Genomic DNA, 16707 nt, shown 5'->3' on the forward strand with positions numbered 1-16707 from the left:
TTTCTTTCTTTCTTTCTTTCTTTCTTTCTTTCTTTCTTTCTTTCTTTCTTTCTTTCTCTTTCTTTCTTTCTCTTTCTTTCTTTCTTTCTTTCTTTCTTTCTTTCTTTTCTTTCCTTTTCTTTCTTCTTTCAGACCATTTTCTGAATTTTTAAAAGCAGCTATATTGAGATATAATTTACATACTATAAAGTTCACTTATTTAAAGTGTACAGTTCAGTGGCTTTTAATATATTCACAGAGTTGTGCAACTGTCATCACAACCTGATTGGTTCAGGAAGCATAGAACACCAGATGGAGCTTGCTGTGAGAAAGACTCATGTTCAAATCCTTGTTTCTGCTACTTACAACCTGTGTGATCTTGGGTGAATTTCTTAAATTTTTGGTGACTTTGTTTTTTCCTAGCTGTGAAATGATTGATTCATCAGTCATACAGTTGTTGTAAGAAAAAAAATGACGCATTGTATATGAAGCCCCTACACCTAGCCTCAGGGTATGGCACAGAGTAGACACTTGGCAAACTTTCTTTCCTTTCCCTCTGTGACCCCTGTACCCTTCAGCTGCTGGACCAACACAGGATAGTGAGCAGGGACAGAGATGTCTCTGATAGATGATATTCCTGAGCCACCTTCTCCTGCCTCAGAAGCATGTGGGAGGATGCCTAAGACAATGGTTGTTCACCAGTTTGCCTGTCAAGCCCTGGGGGACTGCCTGCTCTGACCAAGGCATCACCCAAGATGCCCCACTGTCCACCAGTCAGCAGTCCCTGCTTATTTTTTCCCCACTATCTTTGACCTATCTCTCAGAAAACCCTGTACACACCCCACTTGGACTGCAGTAAATCATGGCCTTTTTGTCTTCAGTGGTTTCTTCCATCAGTGTAGCCATTTCTGGAGGGCTCTCAACTCTACATACTTTTCTTTGTCATCATAGAATATTAATATTGGAAGAACCCTAGAGATAAGCTAGTTAAACCCAGTTGAACAAACTGAGGCCCAGAGAAGTGAGCTAACTTGGTTACATAGTTGGCATAGGTCAAGACTAGAATACTGTCAGCATGTCATAAATATCTGCAGAGTGAAGAAATGCCATTTGGTACATTACATCATCTCAGCTGACCTAGGATCCAGGTTGCAATGTGCTGGCTTGAGTTCACATTTTGATCTCACCTCTCTATTCCTCTGCATCTAGAGAACAAGGATAATCCTGTTGTTGGTGGTGTTCACTCCTAAGGAATGAGATCAGAAGCCTTGCAAAGTGTACTGCACTAAGTGGTTATAATATTTATGTAGTCAACATTGTTTGGAGAAAGTGGAAATAACAACTTCCATCCTAATGAGAATCTGCACATTTGGTCTGAATCTTGCAATTCATTTGGGTTTCCCGTTTCTGAGTGCAGAGTGCTGACATTTTCCAGGCAGCTCTGGCTTCGGAGGGATCCAGACCCAGGGGATTTGTTCCCTGCAAGTCACCCTGTAGTTAATGGATGGTATAGTTAGTAAAGGGTTCTGTATCAAGCCCCTGAGCATGGTGGGTGGAGGGGGGTGGATGGGAGAGAGGTAGAAGACAGCAATAAAGGCAAGAGAAAAAATTGGATATAACAGTAAACCCCTAGGATTCCTTTAAATTAATTTTTAGGTTCACATATAAAATATCCAGGCCATAATTTTTCAAGCTAGCTATTTAGAAACAGTTATGCCTTCTTTTAGAAGCAGTATACAATGTAAGAGAATTTTCTCTCTCTCTCTCCCCTCATATCCACCCCCCCTCCTCTACCACTCTCTTCCCCTTTGTGAACAGAAGGTTATATCCTTAGTATGCAGGGACTAGGCAGGTTACAGACTCAGATCCCAGGCCAGGGAAAGAGTCAAAACTTTCCACCCAAAGAACTGATGAGCGTCCTAATTGAAACTGAATTGAGCCTTTCAGCAGGCCCCTTGTTTCCCTAAATCAATTTGATTTCATGTAAACATGTATTTCTTCTGCACTTTTCCACCTACCACACCATGCATATAACAATGCTTTCGCGAACATTAATGTTTTTGCCAGATACATTTTAGAGAAAGGGTCGGGTACGGGTAGGTAAGGGAAAGTATCACCCACTGGGAGTGCATTCTAAGGAACTCAGTCCAAGCAAAACTTTTCCCAAATCAAGGACTTGGTAAGAAAAAGCACTCACTTTGGTTTTAGGAGGGGAAAAGGTGTAAATCACGCTTGGGGGTGCTGGAGGATAGATGTGGTGTGGGAAGGAGGGCTATTGTTTGGAAGGAGACTCGAGAGAGAAAAAAGCAAGTTTTAAGCATATCCTGAGAGAATCTTCATGAGTTCTGAGTGGCTGTACCTGCCTCTTCTGTGAATGTACAAGGGCAAGAATATTTCCCCTTACAAAAATAAAATGTTTGCATTCTGATCAACCTCTGATTGCTACTGGCAGGCAGACGTTTCACTGCACATTAGGAAGCAAAGGCAGGTTGTGAATTTGAACGCTGCATAAAGCAGTGCGGAGCAAAAGGGGAAAAAAAAAAAAAACCAGCGTGGAGCATTTCTCTGCCCTGTCACTCTGGAGGTAGCTCGGGTAGCTCGGGTGAAGACCCTGATACCTTCATGGCACAGGAAGTCCTGCCTAACCTCCCAGCCCAGCCAAGATGGAGAGAGAGAAGTGAAAAGCAGATGTTATAACATCATGAAAAAAATTTTAGCTGTTATTTCCAAATTCACAATTCACAGCCCACCTTTATTTGTAGATAGGGGTCAGGAGCACTTGGCCAAATATTTTTAGCAAATCTAGAGTAAAACAGCCTCAAATACAGAAACCATTTTGAAACACACAGTTCCCATTCTCTCCTCCTTGATCGTTTGCTGTTTATCTTTCCGTCAGATGTTTTTTCTTTAAGTGCTAAATACAATTAACTGGAGCACTCTCTAATTCTTTTGTGTGACTCTTAAAAAAATAAAAATAAACAGAAGGTCACCATGAGAGCATCTTACCAGCCGTTGCTTTAAAATAGAATTTTTGGAAGCATTGTTGATTTCTACTTATTTTTGTTGGTAAATCCTGGAGAAAAAATGTATATCTTTTCCTTTAAAGTTCTAATTCAAGGCATGGATGTGAGAGTTCTGGAGGGACTTTGGGACTGCGGTAAAATTTCGTTGTCATAGTAACAGAAAGGGAAATAGGCCTAGCTCACCTGGGACTTTAATACTGCAAAAGCCGGATTTTTTTTTTTTTTTAAGGGAAAGGACTCTGCAAGTGAGATAAACGAAAAACTTATTGTGGTTTGAAACAAAATCCCAAACATTAAAATAGGTAAATGGCTGAAAAGGCCACCTCTGCCATTTTTCTGGTTTGATGTAGTTGTCTGATTAAAGATACCCAGTTTTTAAAATTGCACAAATAGTTTATTTCAGAGACGGCTGGCTTAAAAATATGCCTTATGACGAATGATAACCTCAGACCATGATTCAGTGCCTTTGTATTTTCCCGGATAATGTATAGAAGGTCTGAAAGGACATTCACAACTTGTTATTAGTCATAAAAACCCCAGTGTATACCTGCAAAGGCTGACCTGGCTTTGGATGGCAACATACTGTTTTCTGATTTTATATACATTGTTTAAAAAGACCAGGGGCCCTTTGTGTGTGAGGGTACACGTGTGAGGTGTGTGAGCATGGAGGTGCGTGTGGCCAGTGGAAAGTCACATGCGTGAGAAACCCTGGGATTCTGGGTGAAGTCTTGCTATTATTTACCCTGGAGCAAGACATGTTTACACGGCAGGAGTCACTGCTGCTTTGGAAGCCTGATTTTTGGGAGACAGAGTGCCCTTGCAACTCGGGGGTGGGTATACAAACCAGAGCCCACCCTGTGACCCGCTTCACAATCCTCAAATCGCAAACATCCGAATTTGCAAATTGCAAAGGGTCAGTGGTGTTCCTTCCCAGGCAGGGCCGGCTGAAATTCCCCAGATGGGAAATACAATCCCTTTCCAATCAAATCTAATATAATGCAGATCTATTTTCTCTTAAAAAATGTTTACTCCAAAATGTAACACATTGCTTTCTCTTCACAGATTCTTTCTAAAATTTTTCCTCAAGTGCAATCAGAATTGTTTGAAAACAGCGGGAAACCCGAGGGACATGAGAAGGTTTCAGGTAAGGGGTCTGCAGTTCTTCCCTGTTACGTGAGTCATCCTGTTTTCTCTCTCTTTAGCACTTTCTTTCTTTTTTCCTTTCTTTTCTTTTTTTCCTTGGAAAACATTATTCACCGACACTGCTAACAATAAAGATGACTCTAAATGATATCCCTCGTCTAACAGTATTGAGGGCTTCTACATTCTGTAGTGTTTAGGCCTCTCGCCTCTGTTGCCAAGGCCCGAGGGGAGGGGCACCAACCCAGGCTGGAGATTTGATTTTCAGCCCGCAGGCTGCCCTTCGCACACACAGCTGCCCACAGCAGGAACCGTGTTCTTGATATTCAGCCGCCTTGGGATTTTTCAAAGCAGCTTCTCTGTGCTTTCTGCAAGCAATAGCCTCTTCCCTTCCTTTGCCACCGATTAACTATGCAGTGGTCTCTCTCCGAGTCTCTGGGAAAGCAGCGGCCCAAACAGCCGTGGTTACTTTAAGATCACAGCATGACAACAAGACCCACGGGACAGTGACCCAGCTGCCGGGCAGTTAAATCTGCCACCGGTTTCATCACCCTTGCCACTGATGTACTGAGGATACGAGCTAATAAAAACACAGAGAGAGGCAAAGTGTGTCAGGTTGGAGATGAGAGGAAGTGCAGTCCCCCTTGGCCCCCTTCCTTAATCTTTGAAGGACCCATATTTAATCCGCCAAAAGGCTTTCCTGCCATTCATACACCCTGCCGAAATACAGAGCGCTCCCTTCCCCATAGAAACATGGAAAACATGTTAAACAATAGCATTCAGGCTTGAGACTTAAAAAAAAAAAAAAAAAAAAAAGTCTGGCAGCCACGGGAGGGATGGGGATGATTAGACTCGTGTTTTGGGTGGGAACAGTGAGGTTCTGGGGGTTTTGTAACTCGCATCGAATTGCAGGAAGGATGCGGTGGAACCAGGAACCGGGAGGGTCTGTCTGGTCAAACCCCTTCCACCAGACCACGAGTTTGCACCGTGGACAGCTGCTAAGTGGATGCCTTGCTGTTGACTTTTTGAAATTCTTTGTAATTTCAGAGCCAGGGGTCACACATACTCATTGGGCACGGGACTGCACAAGTAATGGGGCTGCTCCTGCCAGCCACCCGGAGAGCTTCTGGGGCTTAGGAACAGAGTCCTTCAGGAGTTCACGGGGGAGGTGGGTGCACACAAGGCAAGAAAACTACTTTGCAAAAAAAAAAAAAAAAAAACACATTCTTGTCTTTTTTTTTTTTTCCCCCACACCGCATCATGGTCATCAAACAGTCTTGCTGGCACTGGGACATTTTTGGTTAGTTATTTAACACAATTACCAGCCTCTCTTAAAAAAGTCAAACGCCTCCTCTCTGTCATACAAAGTTTCCCCTGCTGTATGGTATGAAGACAGGGAGAAATAAAATGAGCTTTCTTAGGGATGACGCAGGATCATTGTGTGAGGTGGAGGCTGATGGAGATTGTAGGTGTTCTGTGTTCCAAATGCAAACGTAAATAATTTCAGTCCAAAAAAGTATGAGATTCAAAAGGATTCCAGAATACTTTGATGGCCAAAGCTTGGCTTTCACTTCCCAAAGAAACAGAGGTAGGAAGAGGGGTTGGCAGTTCGGATTTCTATCCCCCTATTCTCTACCTTCACTTCCAAAGAGTTTTAAATTTGAGAATGCTCTCATCAATTTCACGAGGCTTTTAACAGAGTGTCTTGTTGTTTTATTTTTCTCAAATTTTGGAAATGAACTCACTAAGCACACGCATGCTCATATTTCCTCTACTTCTTCCGTTATTTACTAAGTGACAATTTCAGTGTGCCTGAGCTTTTAACAGGGTTAGAATAAATATTGCTGATCTCAAAATGATGGGAGGTTCTCATCCAATGTGAAAATATTGACTTCTGCAAAGAAAGTGAAAGATTTTTTTTTGGTTTGTGGGTTCTAATTGTCTTATTTTGGGGTAGAGCTAAAATTAATTGGCATTTTGGGGGGTATTTTTTATTGAGATAAAATTCATATAACATATCATTCATCATTTTAACCATTTTAAATTGTGCACCTCAGTGGCTTTTAGTGTATTAACAATGTTGTGCAACCATCACCACTATACAATTCCAGAACATTTTCATCATCCCCAAGTGAAACTCTATACCTCCCAATTCTCTTTTCTCCCCACCCACTGACAATCACAAAATCCACTTTCTATCTCTATGGATTTTTCTATTGGGGACATTACATATAATTGGAATCATACAACATGTAGCTTTTTGTGTCTGATTTCTTTCACTTAGCATCATGTTTTCAGGTTCATCCATGTTGTAGCAGGTGTGAGCACTTCATTCCTTTTTATGGCTGAATAATATTCCATTGTAAAAATGTACCACATTTTGTTTGTCTATACATCAGTTGACGGACACTTGGGTTGTTTCTACTTTTAGGCTTTTATAAATAATGCTGCTATGAACATTTGTGTACAAGTTTTTTGGTGTGTGAACATATGTTTTCAATTCTCTTGAGTATTTATCTAAGAGTAAAATTTCTGAGTCATATGTTAGCTCTATCTTTAGCTTTTTGAGGAACTGCCAAACTGTTTTCCACAGTGGCTGCATCATTTTATATTCCCACCAGTAATATACAAAGGTTCCAATTTCCCCATATCTTTGCCAACACTTGTTATTTTCTGTTTTTTTTTTGTCTTTTGTTTTTGTTTTAAGTTCTAGCCATCCTAAGAGTGTGAAGTGGTATCTCATTGTGGTTTTGATTTGTCTTTCCTTCATGATGTTGAACACTTTTTCATGTGCTTATAGGCCATTTATTTGTATATCTTCTTTGGAGAAATGTTTATTTGAATCCTTTGTCCACTTTTAAATTGGGTTATGTGTCTTTATTGTTGAGTTGTAAGAGTTTTTTTTAATATATTTGGGATACCAGGCACTTCCTTATCAGATAAGTGATTTGCAAATATTTTTTTCCTATTCCATATTTGTCATCTCACTTTCTTGATAGTGCCCTTTGATGTACAAAATAACTGATAATTTTTATACTGTGCTCAGATTCTATTAAGAGTATACCCTCCAATGAACACTCTCTACCTGGAGAAGGCTACTATGGAGAAAGCCTTGACTATGTGCTATAATGGTCAAGTGAGAGACTTGGATAAAGTTCAAAATATGAAACCAAACCAGAGATTGTAGGTAATCATGGGGAGGGGGGGATCTGAAGGAATGGTAACTTAGGAATTTCTGAAATAACATTTCTTATCAGAATGACAAAGGTAATACTTTAAAACCATATAGATAGTTACTTCATTCCTCCATTTTGTTATTATTAAACATATTTAATCTGAAGCATTATTTTGTAAAGATTTGCTCTGAACGGAATAGAAATATGAAATTTTTCTTACCAAATCATGAATCCAACCATACTCCTTCTTCTCTTCCACCTCTCTTCTTTCCCCTGTCCCCCAAACAGTCATGGAACTTGGATTCTTTTTCCCAACATGACCAAATGAGAACAATATCATTACATCAAATTTTTTTTCTAGCCTGAAACAAACCTCTCTTTAATTCAGTTCCAAGTATCTCAGACATATATAAATACATATGTCTATTTATCAAAACACAATAGGTTTTAATCCTTTTTTGGCTCAGATCCTTTTGAGAATTTGGTAAAAGCTATAGATTCGGTTGCCACAAAAAGCTACGTTTAAACCAACATCTCTTAGGGTCCCATGGTCCCCTGACCTAAAGAAATGAAATTCATCTACCAAATGGGCATCCTCCATGTAATTTAACCCTTACAAAGAGGACCTGTCCCCTTGGGAGTTCACTGATAATCTTCCCACTTTCTGGTACATGCCATCTGTTCCAGGTGACTCCTGGATCCATATCCTCAGACCTCACCCTTCTCTGGAGCTGCAGAAATCCCACTCTACCTTCTTCCTGGGCGTCTTCCCTTGGCTTACTAATGAGCACATGTTCACAACAGAATTTGATACTCATTCTCTGGATCCGTGCCTTTCTCATTTATTGGTGAAGTGTCAACTTCCTTCTCCTAAGTATCTGCTAAATCTGTCTCTTCTCCTGAACACAACTGCAGTAGGTCCCTGCTTCTACTCCTTCTTTGTCCAGTCCTAAAACTCAGATTTCGAAAGGCATGGCTGATTAGTTATCTTTGTACCAGGCACATCCCCTGATGTTTCCATATACCCACCACTCACTTGGCACACCTCACTGATTTCTATTATATGGAATATTACTTGAACCTTTCCACTTGTTTGCCCCTCTACCTAAGAACCCTTCGCCTCTCTCCAATTTGTGACTTCTACTCATGCTCCAAGACTATACCTGAATGGCACCTCCTTTGTGAGGCATTTTCTGACTCTCCCTGACAGACTCCTTGGCTCCTTCTTCTGTGCCATCATTCCATTCTCTACACAGTGCTACTACACTCATTTGTCACATTCTCCTTATCTCCCCACTGGGAGGTAAGTCCCTCAAGGGCAGCAGATTGTATCTGTATCTGTTTTGCTTGTTGATATGTCTCTAGCACCTAGGATAGTTCTTGGCACACAGACTGTCCTCAGTAATATCTGGGGGATGGATGAGTAAATGAATCGGTCACATTGTCTTGCAATTATTGTTCATCTAAGAGACTGTGCTGCTTGAGCGTAACGGATATCTTTTTTTTTTAAGTTTTGTATTTCTCCCCAATGCCTAGCATAATACCAGCCACTGTGCAGGCTCAATAAATTATTATTAAATAAACTTTTTAAGAGAGAGAAGGGAAAAAGGGAAGGAAGAAAGGGAAAAAAGAAAAGATTTCTGTGGTCCCCAAGTATCTAAATCCATGGGCCATACATGCAGAAAATAATTTCTGCCCTTCTTGAAATGGAACAATTGGGTGAAACACCCAGATTAACAGCTTAGTGAAGGAAAAGAAAGAAATTTATGTCTAGTTGAAGCTGTTAAGACATAATGAACCCTATTCTTTATTTCTCTACATTGTGGGTAGAGGGCAGGCAGTTGGAAAATCCAGAAGAAAATCAAGCCAAGACAAGGAGAAGTCAAACATGTTGTCATTTCCCACACTCAGATTCTAAAACACAGGAGTTGGTAACAATTATGGTGACGGTTGCCAACTCATTCTCAGAGATAGGCTGACCGGGTCTGCTCCAAGTCACAGAGAAAACATAGATGCACTCATTCATTTATTCATCCACCCACCAGATATTACTGAGGACAGTCTGTGTGCCAAGAACTATCCTAGGTGCTAGAGACACATCAACAAGCAAAACAGATACAATTTGCTGCCCTTGAGGGACCTACCTCCCAGTGGGGAGATAAGGAGACTATGACAAATGAGTGATTCATATAGCTTAGCTCTGCTTCTCTGTGGTCTTCAAGTGACCTGCCTGGAAGCACAGGGCCCAGTACAGTGCCAGTTGGCTTTGTGCTGATTGCCAAACTCAGTGGTGTGGTCACGGGCAGCTGAGGTAGAATCTAAGGGATACCAGCCATTATAATAATAGTAAGTGTGGATGCTCTTCCCAATGGTTTTCAAAGTTGTCCACGGTATCAGCTATAACAGGACACTAATGTCACCGGATCACTAACTTAGTTGGTATTGAGAACATTCAAGACCTGGGTGCCAGTTATTTCCCCTTGCCTCAAGAGGACTCTGTTTTAAATAGGCATGATCACTGTAGAGGCCTGGTGTATTTTCCATCATATGGGTAAACACCAACTTGCCCATTAGTCATTCTGGAGTTAGGAGCATGTACCTTGACATATCTAACCCTAGAATAATTTTAAATGAACTCTTTCATTTATAAACTTGCAGCTTTCATGCAGTTAGGATAAAGATTCTTACAGTCACTTGCTGAACTTTTCTGAGTGGCTCTTGTGTGTCTCAGGTTCACCCCTAAATTATTCCATTTTTAGATTAGGTCCACCACAATCACCATTTTTTATACACTTATTCTAGGGAGAGGACTGAGAAATATATCCAGACAGGTCTTGCCATCTGTTGCCTCAAGACATAAGAGGTCAAGATATATGGAGGGGCACATACATACATTTGCAATGAAAGAAAAGTTATCTTAGAAGCCAGATTGGGGTGGACATCAGTGCTGAGTTTTGAATTCTGTTCATAGGGATCTTCACATGACCTCAGGATGGGCCTGCCAGAAGGGGATCTTAAGGGGCCTTGGGAGGGGTGAAGGAAAGGGTTATGCCCTATGAGGACACACCTAGCAGGTCTGTCAGACCTCTGAGGAAGAGAGAGCAACGCACAGTGGTGGGCAGAGGGGAATGGAAGATGCAAAGATCTCTGTCAGGATGAAGAAAAAAGTGAGACTGTGTGAGCACCACTGGCATCACTCGGGTAGCTCGATAATGTGAGAGGCCTAGGGCCTGGAGGCAGCCATTGCACAGGAACAATGGGGAAATTAATGTGGATGACAAAGACACCCCGTCCTCACAGCTGGGCATTAGCCACTAGTCTGTGTGACTGAACGATACAGGAGCGAAGAGCAGGGCTACTCATGTCTTGGAACAAGGCCAAGATCCATCCAACAAACCCTTATGATTTCTTAAACCCCCAGTTCTTATATAAAAATTTTTAATGGCACCACCATCTATTTTCCTTAAATAAAAAATGTTGAATGTTTCTCTCACACCCATTGAAGAGGGAAACGAGAGTTTAAATTAACTCCAAATGGTAAAAATTTAATACAGCTCCAGTTGCCTGCAGGTTTCTTCAGTTCAAATCTTTCAATTCTAGAGCTACTCCAGCTGCTTTGTGATCTCATGCACCATTTGAAGGTTTCTGTGCTACTGAGCAGCAGTTTTAAAGCTCATAATGAAAATCACTTGACTTATGGCCTCTCTAATCAACAGGTGAGTCCATTATCTGGTGGTAAAACAAACCAGATAGTCTGAGAAATAATAATTATCTATTTGGAGTCAGGAAAAAAAAAAATCCCCTCTGAGGGTCTGAGGATATTTCCCTCAGTCCAGTGCTTTAAGCGTGGGGAAGCCTCTCTGTGGGTTACTTAAGGCTTTTCTCTTCTCACAGGATACCCTCCTGCCACCCCCACCCCCACTCCATGCATTTTGGCATCTCAAATGGGGACAAGAATCAGGTGATAAAAATTTTAACCAACCCACCTAGGGAACGTGTTTTGAGTTATTCATGGGAGAAAAGAGAGAGAAGGGAGAGCAAGTCGCTGCCTGTGTAACTCTTGGGAAAGGGCATGTCAGATTTCAGGTAGGGGGAAACAAAGCTTAAATGCTGAAACATTTTAGGAGACTCAAATTTGGGCGCCAAAACCTTCCTCCAAACACATTCCAGAACAATCAGATGCAGAGCTTCCTGGAAAGCAAAGCTTTCTTAGTTTTGCAATAAGAGTACATAGCTGCTTGTGGGGACTACGTGCTCCTGGTTTTTGATGAATGACAGGTGATTCATGAGGTCCCTGGGGGGCAGAGTTTGGTGGAAGAGAATGGCCCAGCCAAGTCAAGAACTGCATCAAATATGTCAAGGCTCCCCTGCGGCTCTCAAAATGTTTGCTAGTAAAATACTGCCCTTGACCATAACCATCCCATTTGGCATATGTTCTAGATGGGAAAAGCAATGGGTTCAATGGAATAAAATGAGGTAGCAAAGATGTAGCCAGTGTCTATGACCTTTGAGATGGGGGAAATTTAGTTGTAAAGCAGGCTCCCTGATGACATGAAGGCTGGTTGGAAAAAATTGCCACTTGATTTTTTGTATGCATTCAACTGGTTTTTAAAAAACAAGCTCTTAAAAGATGGCCATCCTAAGCCAAATTTGCAAAATATGCCAGCAGAAACGGTCTTCAGTGTACTACTGCACTTATGCCAATTCGATTTTATTTTTTAAGTGCCAGAAGAATGATTTCAGTGACCTCGAGTGGTGTAACAAAACTTTTTCAACTCTTCAAGGCCCCTCTCAAATCTCATTTCCTTGATGAAAATGGTGGTCACTGGCTTAATTTCAGGTTCATTTGTCTCACCTTCGGGCTCCTGGAGTGTAAGGTGGCCACACATTTTAGTCCTCACTTATGCATTGCTGTATAGTCATCTTTTCTATGTGTAGTGTTTGTTATGCTTCAACTCCCTGGTAAGCTCCTTGAAGTCGTGACAATGTTTTTTGTAAGTCCCCATTCCATGTAGCAGTAGCGTGTCACAGGGAATGTCACGGGGAGTGTCAAAAACCACCTTTGATTGAAACATAGGGCTGTCTTCTTACTTAAGAAAGTGTCTTCTCGGGAGTTATGTCATCAATGCCACGGTCCCTCCTCCCTTGGTGTGAGCCGCCCCACAATGCCCCACATCTGTCTCAACAGCAATCAACTTTGTGTTCTCTTGTTCGGCACTTGATACTTAACTGAACAGAAAATTTAGCCTTAGGGAATATGAAACAACAATGATTGCTGAGAATTCTGGGAATTCCTTTAAAAAAAAAAGATGACAAAATCCATACTTGTGGGGTAGGTGTTTAAAGGTAATTTTGGAGACCCTGGAGTCCAGTAACAAAGAAGAATCTAGGCTTTAAATCTGGTTTGAAAATACGATGTGTGCCAAGAATAAAGTGGTGGGGAGAAACAATTTGCAGTAGCCAATTGTTTGTTGTTAGCCTGGGTTGAATTAATGGAGGCTTAGACAAAATTGTTTCATCAGAGTCGCCTTGTCGAATGTGAAAATTAGCCCGTGTATAAAAACACCAATGCAGTATTTTTTCCTCATGATATGGACTCCAGACTTGGTTGCCCACCACAACCAGAAGTCTGTCTTGCTTTTCTCTGTCCGTTTAATGGTCTCTATGTCTCTTTCCTCCTACCACAGGTGGAAAATAAAATCCCACATAATAGTTACACTTTGGGAAAGCTGAAATAACATATATAGCAACTGAACAGTTATAAGGGAAAAGCACATCATGAATTTAATTCCATTTCCAGATGTAAAATGTCATAAAGAATTTTTTTCCCATACTTGGCAAAATAACAGGAATTTTCGAGACCATTTTATTTAGCTTGGTGGATGCGTGTTTGTGGGTAGGTATCAGAGAGTCTTCCACCTTGAGTGTGCCCTAAATGCTACACATCCAGGCTTTAATGAGATTAAACTACCAAAGGCCCAAAGTTCAGCTAGAAGGTACATGACCTTCATTGAAATGGAGGGGAAATATGTCCGACAAATGGTAGAATTTGGTGTGTTTTCAAAGCAAGAACTCTGATCTGTATGGAGAGGTTTCTAACCCAGTTTAATTATTCTCCCGTGACTACAGACACTAGGATTCTCATCAGTTCCAAAGAACAGATCATGTAGTCATTCCACACATTTTTCATTCTGACTTCTCTTTTTCTTTTACCCTTCTATGTTAGACGTAAGGCCTTTGTAGGAACACCTGGGTGTGAGCTGAGAAAGGCTGGCTGGGGGTAGACTCCAAGCTGGTCATTCCTCTGATTTAACTCAACCAAACCAGACAGTTGTAGCTTGGAGAAGGAGAGATGTTAAAAAAAAAAAAAAAAAAAAAAAAAATTAAAAGTGTGATGTTCCAACAAAGCCGAAGACATTTCAGAATGAGACATAAAAATGCCCCATGGGTGGGAATAAGTCAGATTGGTAAGGGTTCCCATGCTGCATGCTATCATTCTGATACCAAAGGAGCCGTTCCTCTATCGGAAACCTGGTTGTACAGATTAACGGATGTGCCCACCTAAAGAGTAACTCCCACTGTGGCCTTGTATAGGCAGGAAAGAGCTCTTTACAACTCGGCTCCTGCTTTGTATAAATTATTAGAGTGAGGGACATGGGAGTACTTTTAGATAATGAGAAGAAAAAAATAATTTGAGAAAGTCAATCCGTTTTCTTGAGTACTTTTAGCAGATTGCTAACACAGTTGTAGATTTTGTTCTTAAAACTGTCTTGTATTTTTCGAGGGGAGCTACGGATTTTTCTTCATGTAGCTAAAACTGCCATTTAATCGGATGATTCCAACTGGAACTTACACTGCCACTCTCCAGTTGCTCTGGGTGTAAATTCACTAAAAATTTGAGATCACACAGAGCAAAAGAAGGAATTGCAAAAATTGAAAAACTGCTTCCACTTAAAAAAAAATGCAAGCAATTTCAATGGATCCTTATTTCTCTTTCTTGGAATCTTGTCTTTAAAGTGCCATGTCATAAATAATATTTGCATGAATATCCTGGGTTATTGCTTTTGTGTTGAAATGTCTCAGTCGAGGAGAGCTATAATCTACAGTGGCTTGGGTTTCTGATCTGCAGGCTCTCCTTTGGAGTTTTGAGCTAAAATACAGATACACCAACTATGAGAAACAAATGAAAGCTGTCACAGTGTCAGCAGCAAAAACTGGGGGTCCGTCCCACACAAATTATGGACATCTGTATTCCTAATTGGCATTCTTTCGGGCCGTGCCAGCAGAATGGCAGTGCCAAGAGAGCCTGACAGCTTTAGGAAAGACCAGGTATCAGGTTTAGGTGATAGGAGACGCTGATGAGACGTAGAAGTTCCTTTGTCGGCAATATTCTCCATATGTTTGTTATAAGGCCCGTGACTTCTAGTTTCGGCTACCTCCAAAATGACACCCTTTATCAAGACTAAATTTGCTACTTTGAAAACAGATCAGTTTATGAGCTCAGGAGAACAAGTGGTATTGATGGTTATATGATCAGAAGATCGTTGGCAAAGATGCATACAAATAGTTAACAAGGTAATGGTAAGAAATGTTGACCTTGATTTGTTTAGCTAAGATGTAAAGATTTTTGAAGGTCAAAGGTGTCCTTGTGTAGTGTTTTGGAGTCTAACTGTGTCTGACCCTCTAACATTAAGCTGCTGTGGCCTGCAGTTTTGAAGAGTGAAGCAAACCAGGGGAAAAGAGAGAAGGGGGGAGAACAGGAAATGGAGTGAGGTGTTTCAGGAAGTTGTCAGGGGTTGACTGATTGATTCCAGATGGAAAAGGTCAGCCTTCGTGACCCAGGAAATACTCACTAGGGGAAAGAAGTTGGCTTGTGGAAAGGGAAGGCCTGGGAGTGAGACGATGCTGGAATGCACATTCCACTTCCTTTAGTCCCTAAACATTCAGAAACTTTAACTTGTCTGAATAGAATAATATCAGTGTTGTCATCGTTCATCAGAAAACAGGGAAGGAAGTTAAATTCAAAGCTTTGAATGTACCAAATGTATCTTCACCTCCATAATGTGGTTCACTTACTTCCAGAAGGAGGGTGGATGTATGTAAAGGTCAATATTTGTGTGTGTGTGTGTGTGTGCGTGTGTGCGCGTGCATGTATAAGAACAACCAGCAAACATGTCCGGTTTTGCATGGTGGAGCTAGAGGATTAAATACTCTACATTTTGCCAATTCACTTTAATTGACAGACTCTTCTAGATAACCCACAGTCTAAGATATTTGGAATATTAAAAATGGGAACTTGCCTTGTATCTATATATATATACACACACGCACATACATTTGGACATAATTTAAAATCTTGTAATAAATTTTGCAGACACTGAAATAATTCAGGTTAATTCCCTTGCTGTCATGAGAGGCCAGAGCTAGCCAGCAAGAGATTAAAATTTATTTCCATTGTTAATAGAAAATAATGAAGTGCATCTGAACCATCAGGGTATGTCATTCGGGAAATGTTCACTTTGGAACTGAATCTCACTCCACCCAAATGGACAATGATGAAATCAGCTGGCTCGAGAAAGCCTCATATTTTGTGGCAGGAATGCATGAGGAGCACTAAAGTACAGTATGACAAGAAGCTTGTGGAATGAATTAAAGTAGTCTCAGAGAGAATGCTCTCTATATCCACATAATCCTCAGACGGGCTGGAGCTCCCCTCACTGTGCCTAGCACAGCTCATTAGCAATTAAAGCCTGAAGCACCCTCTTGTTTTAAGTTTTCCAGAGATGGCAGCTATGTCAATCCATTCACACACACAATTTATAAAAGTGGCCTGATTCCTCTTTCTTCTCCACTTTCTCCTATTATTTTCAGGGGGTAAGCATATGCAGAGGTGAATGCTTTCAACTTTCATGCTCATCTTTTTTTTTTTTTTTTTAAGATTTTAGTTATTTATTTGACAGAGAGAGACACAGTGAGAGAGGGAACACAAGCAGGGGGAGTGGGAGAGGGAGAAGCAGGCTTCCCGCCGAGCAGGGAGCCCCGATGTGGGGCTCGGTCCCAGGACCCTGGGATCATGACCTGAGTTGAAGGCAGACGCTTAATGACTGAGCCACCCAGGCGCCCCCTTCATGATCATCTTAACCCCATGCCAGGATCCTTGGCTTCTCTCTTCCTTTGACTATGATGCCATCTTGTGCTTGCCCTGATAAGGACTTGTGCCTCCATGCACTTGTGGAGAGCAATGGATGTCTACATCTTACGGTGGCCACCATACAATAGGAAATTTCTGGAAGGATTTTCCCCAGACTCCTAACATGTTGACATGGGGCAATTGAAAACAGATCCGGAGCTAGACAGGCTGCATCCTTGAATTATGAGCTATTGACAAT

The 16707-nt window shown here is 41.3% G+C and overlaps 1 protein-coding gene across 2 annotated transcripts in view; it reads left to right on the top strand.

Moving 5' to 3' along the window:
* The window catches only part of EBF2 (EBF transcription factor 2), a 187333-nt gene that overhangs the window by 126607 nt on the left and 44019 nt on the right, over positions 1-16707 (top strand). For both annotated transcript variants that reach the window (XM_025873970.2, XM_025873972.2), the window contains exon 7: positions 4065-4146. In XM_025873970.2, the coding sequence (XP_025729755.1) occupies positions 4065-4146 (82 nt within the window). The remainder of the gene's footprint in view (positions 1-4064; positions 4147-16707) is intronic.

This window comes from Callorhinus ursinus, unplaced genomic scaffold, assembly GCF_003265705.2.
Source record: "Callorhinus ursinus isolate GAN/ISIS: 27379988/994484 unplaced genomic scaffold, GSC_fseal_2.0 scaffold4, whole genome shotgun sequence".
NCBI lineage: Eukaryota > Metazoa > Chordata > Mammalia > Carnivora > Otariidae > Callorhinus > Callorhinus ursinus.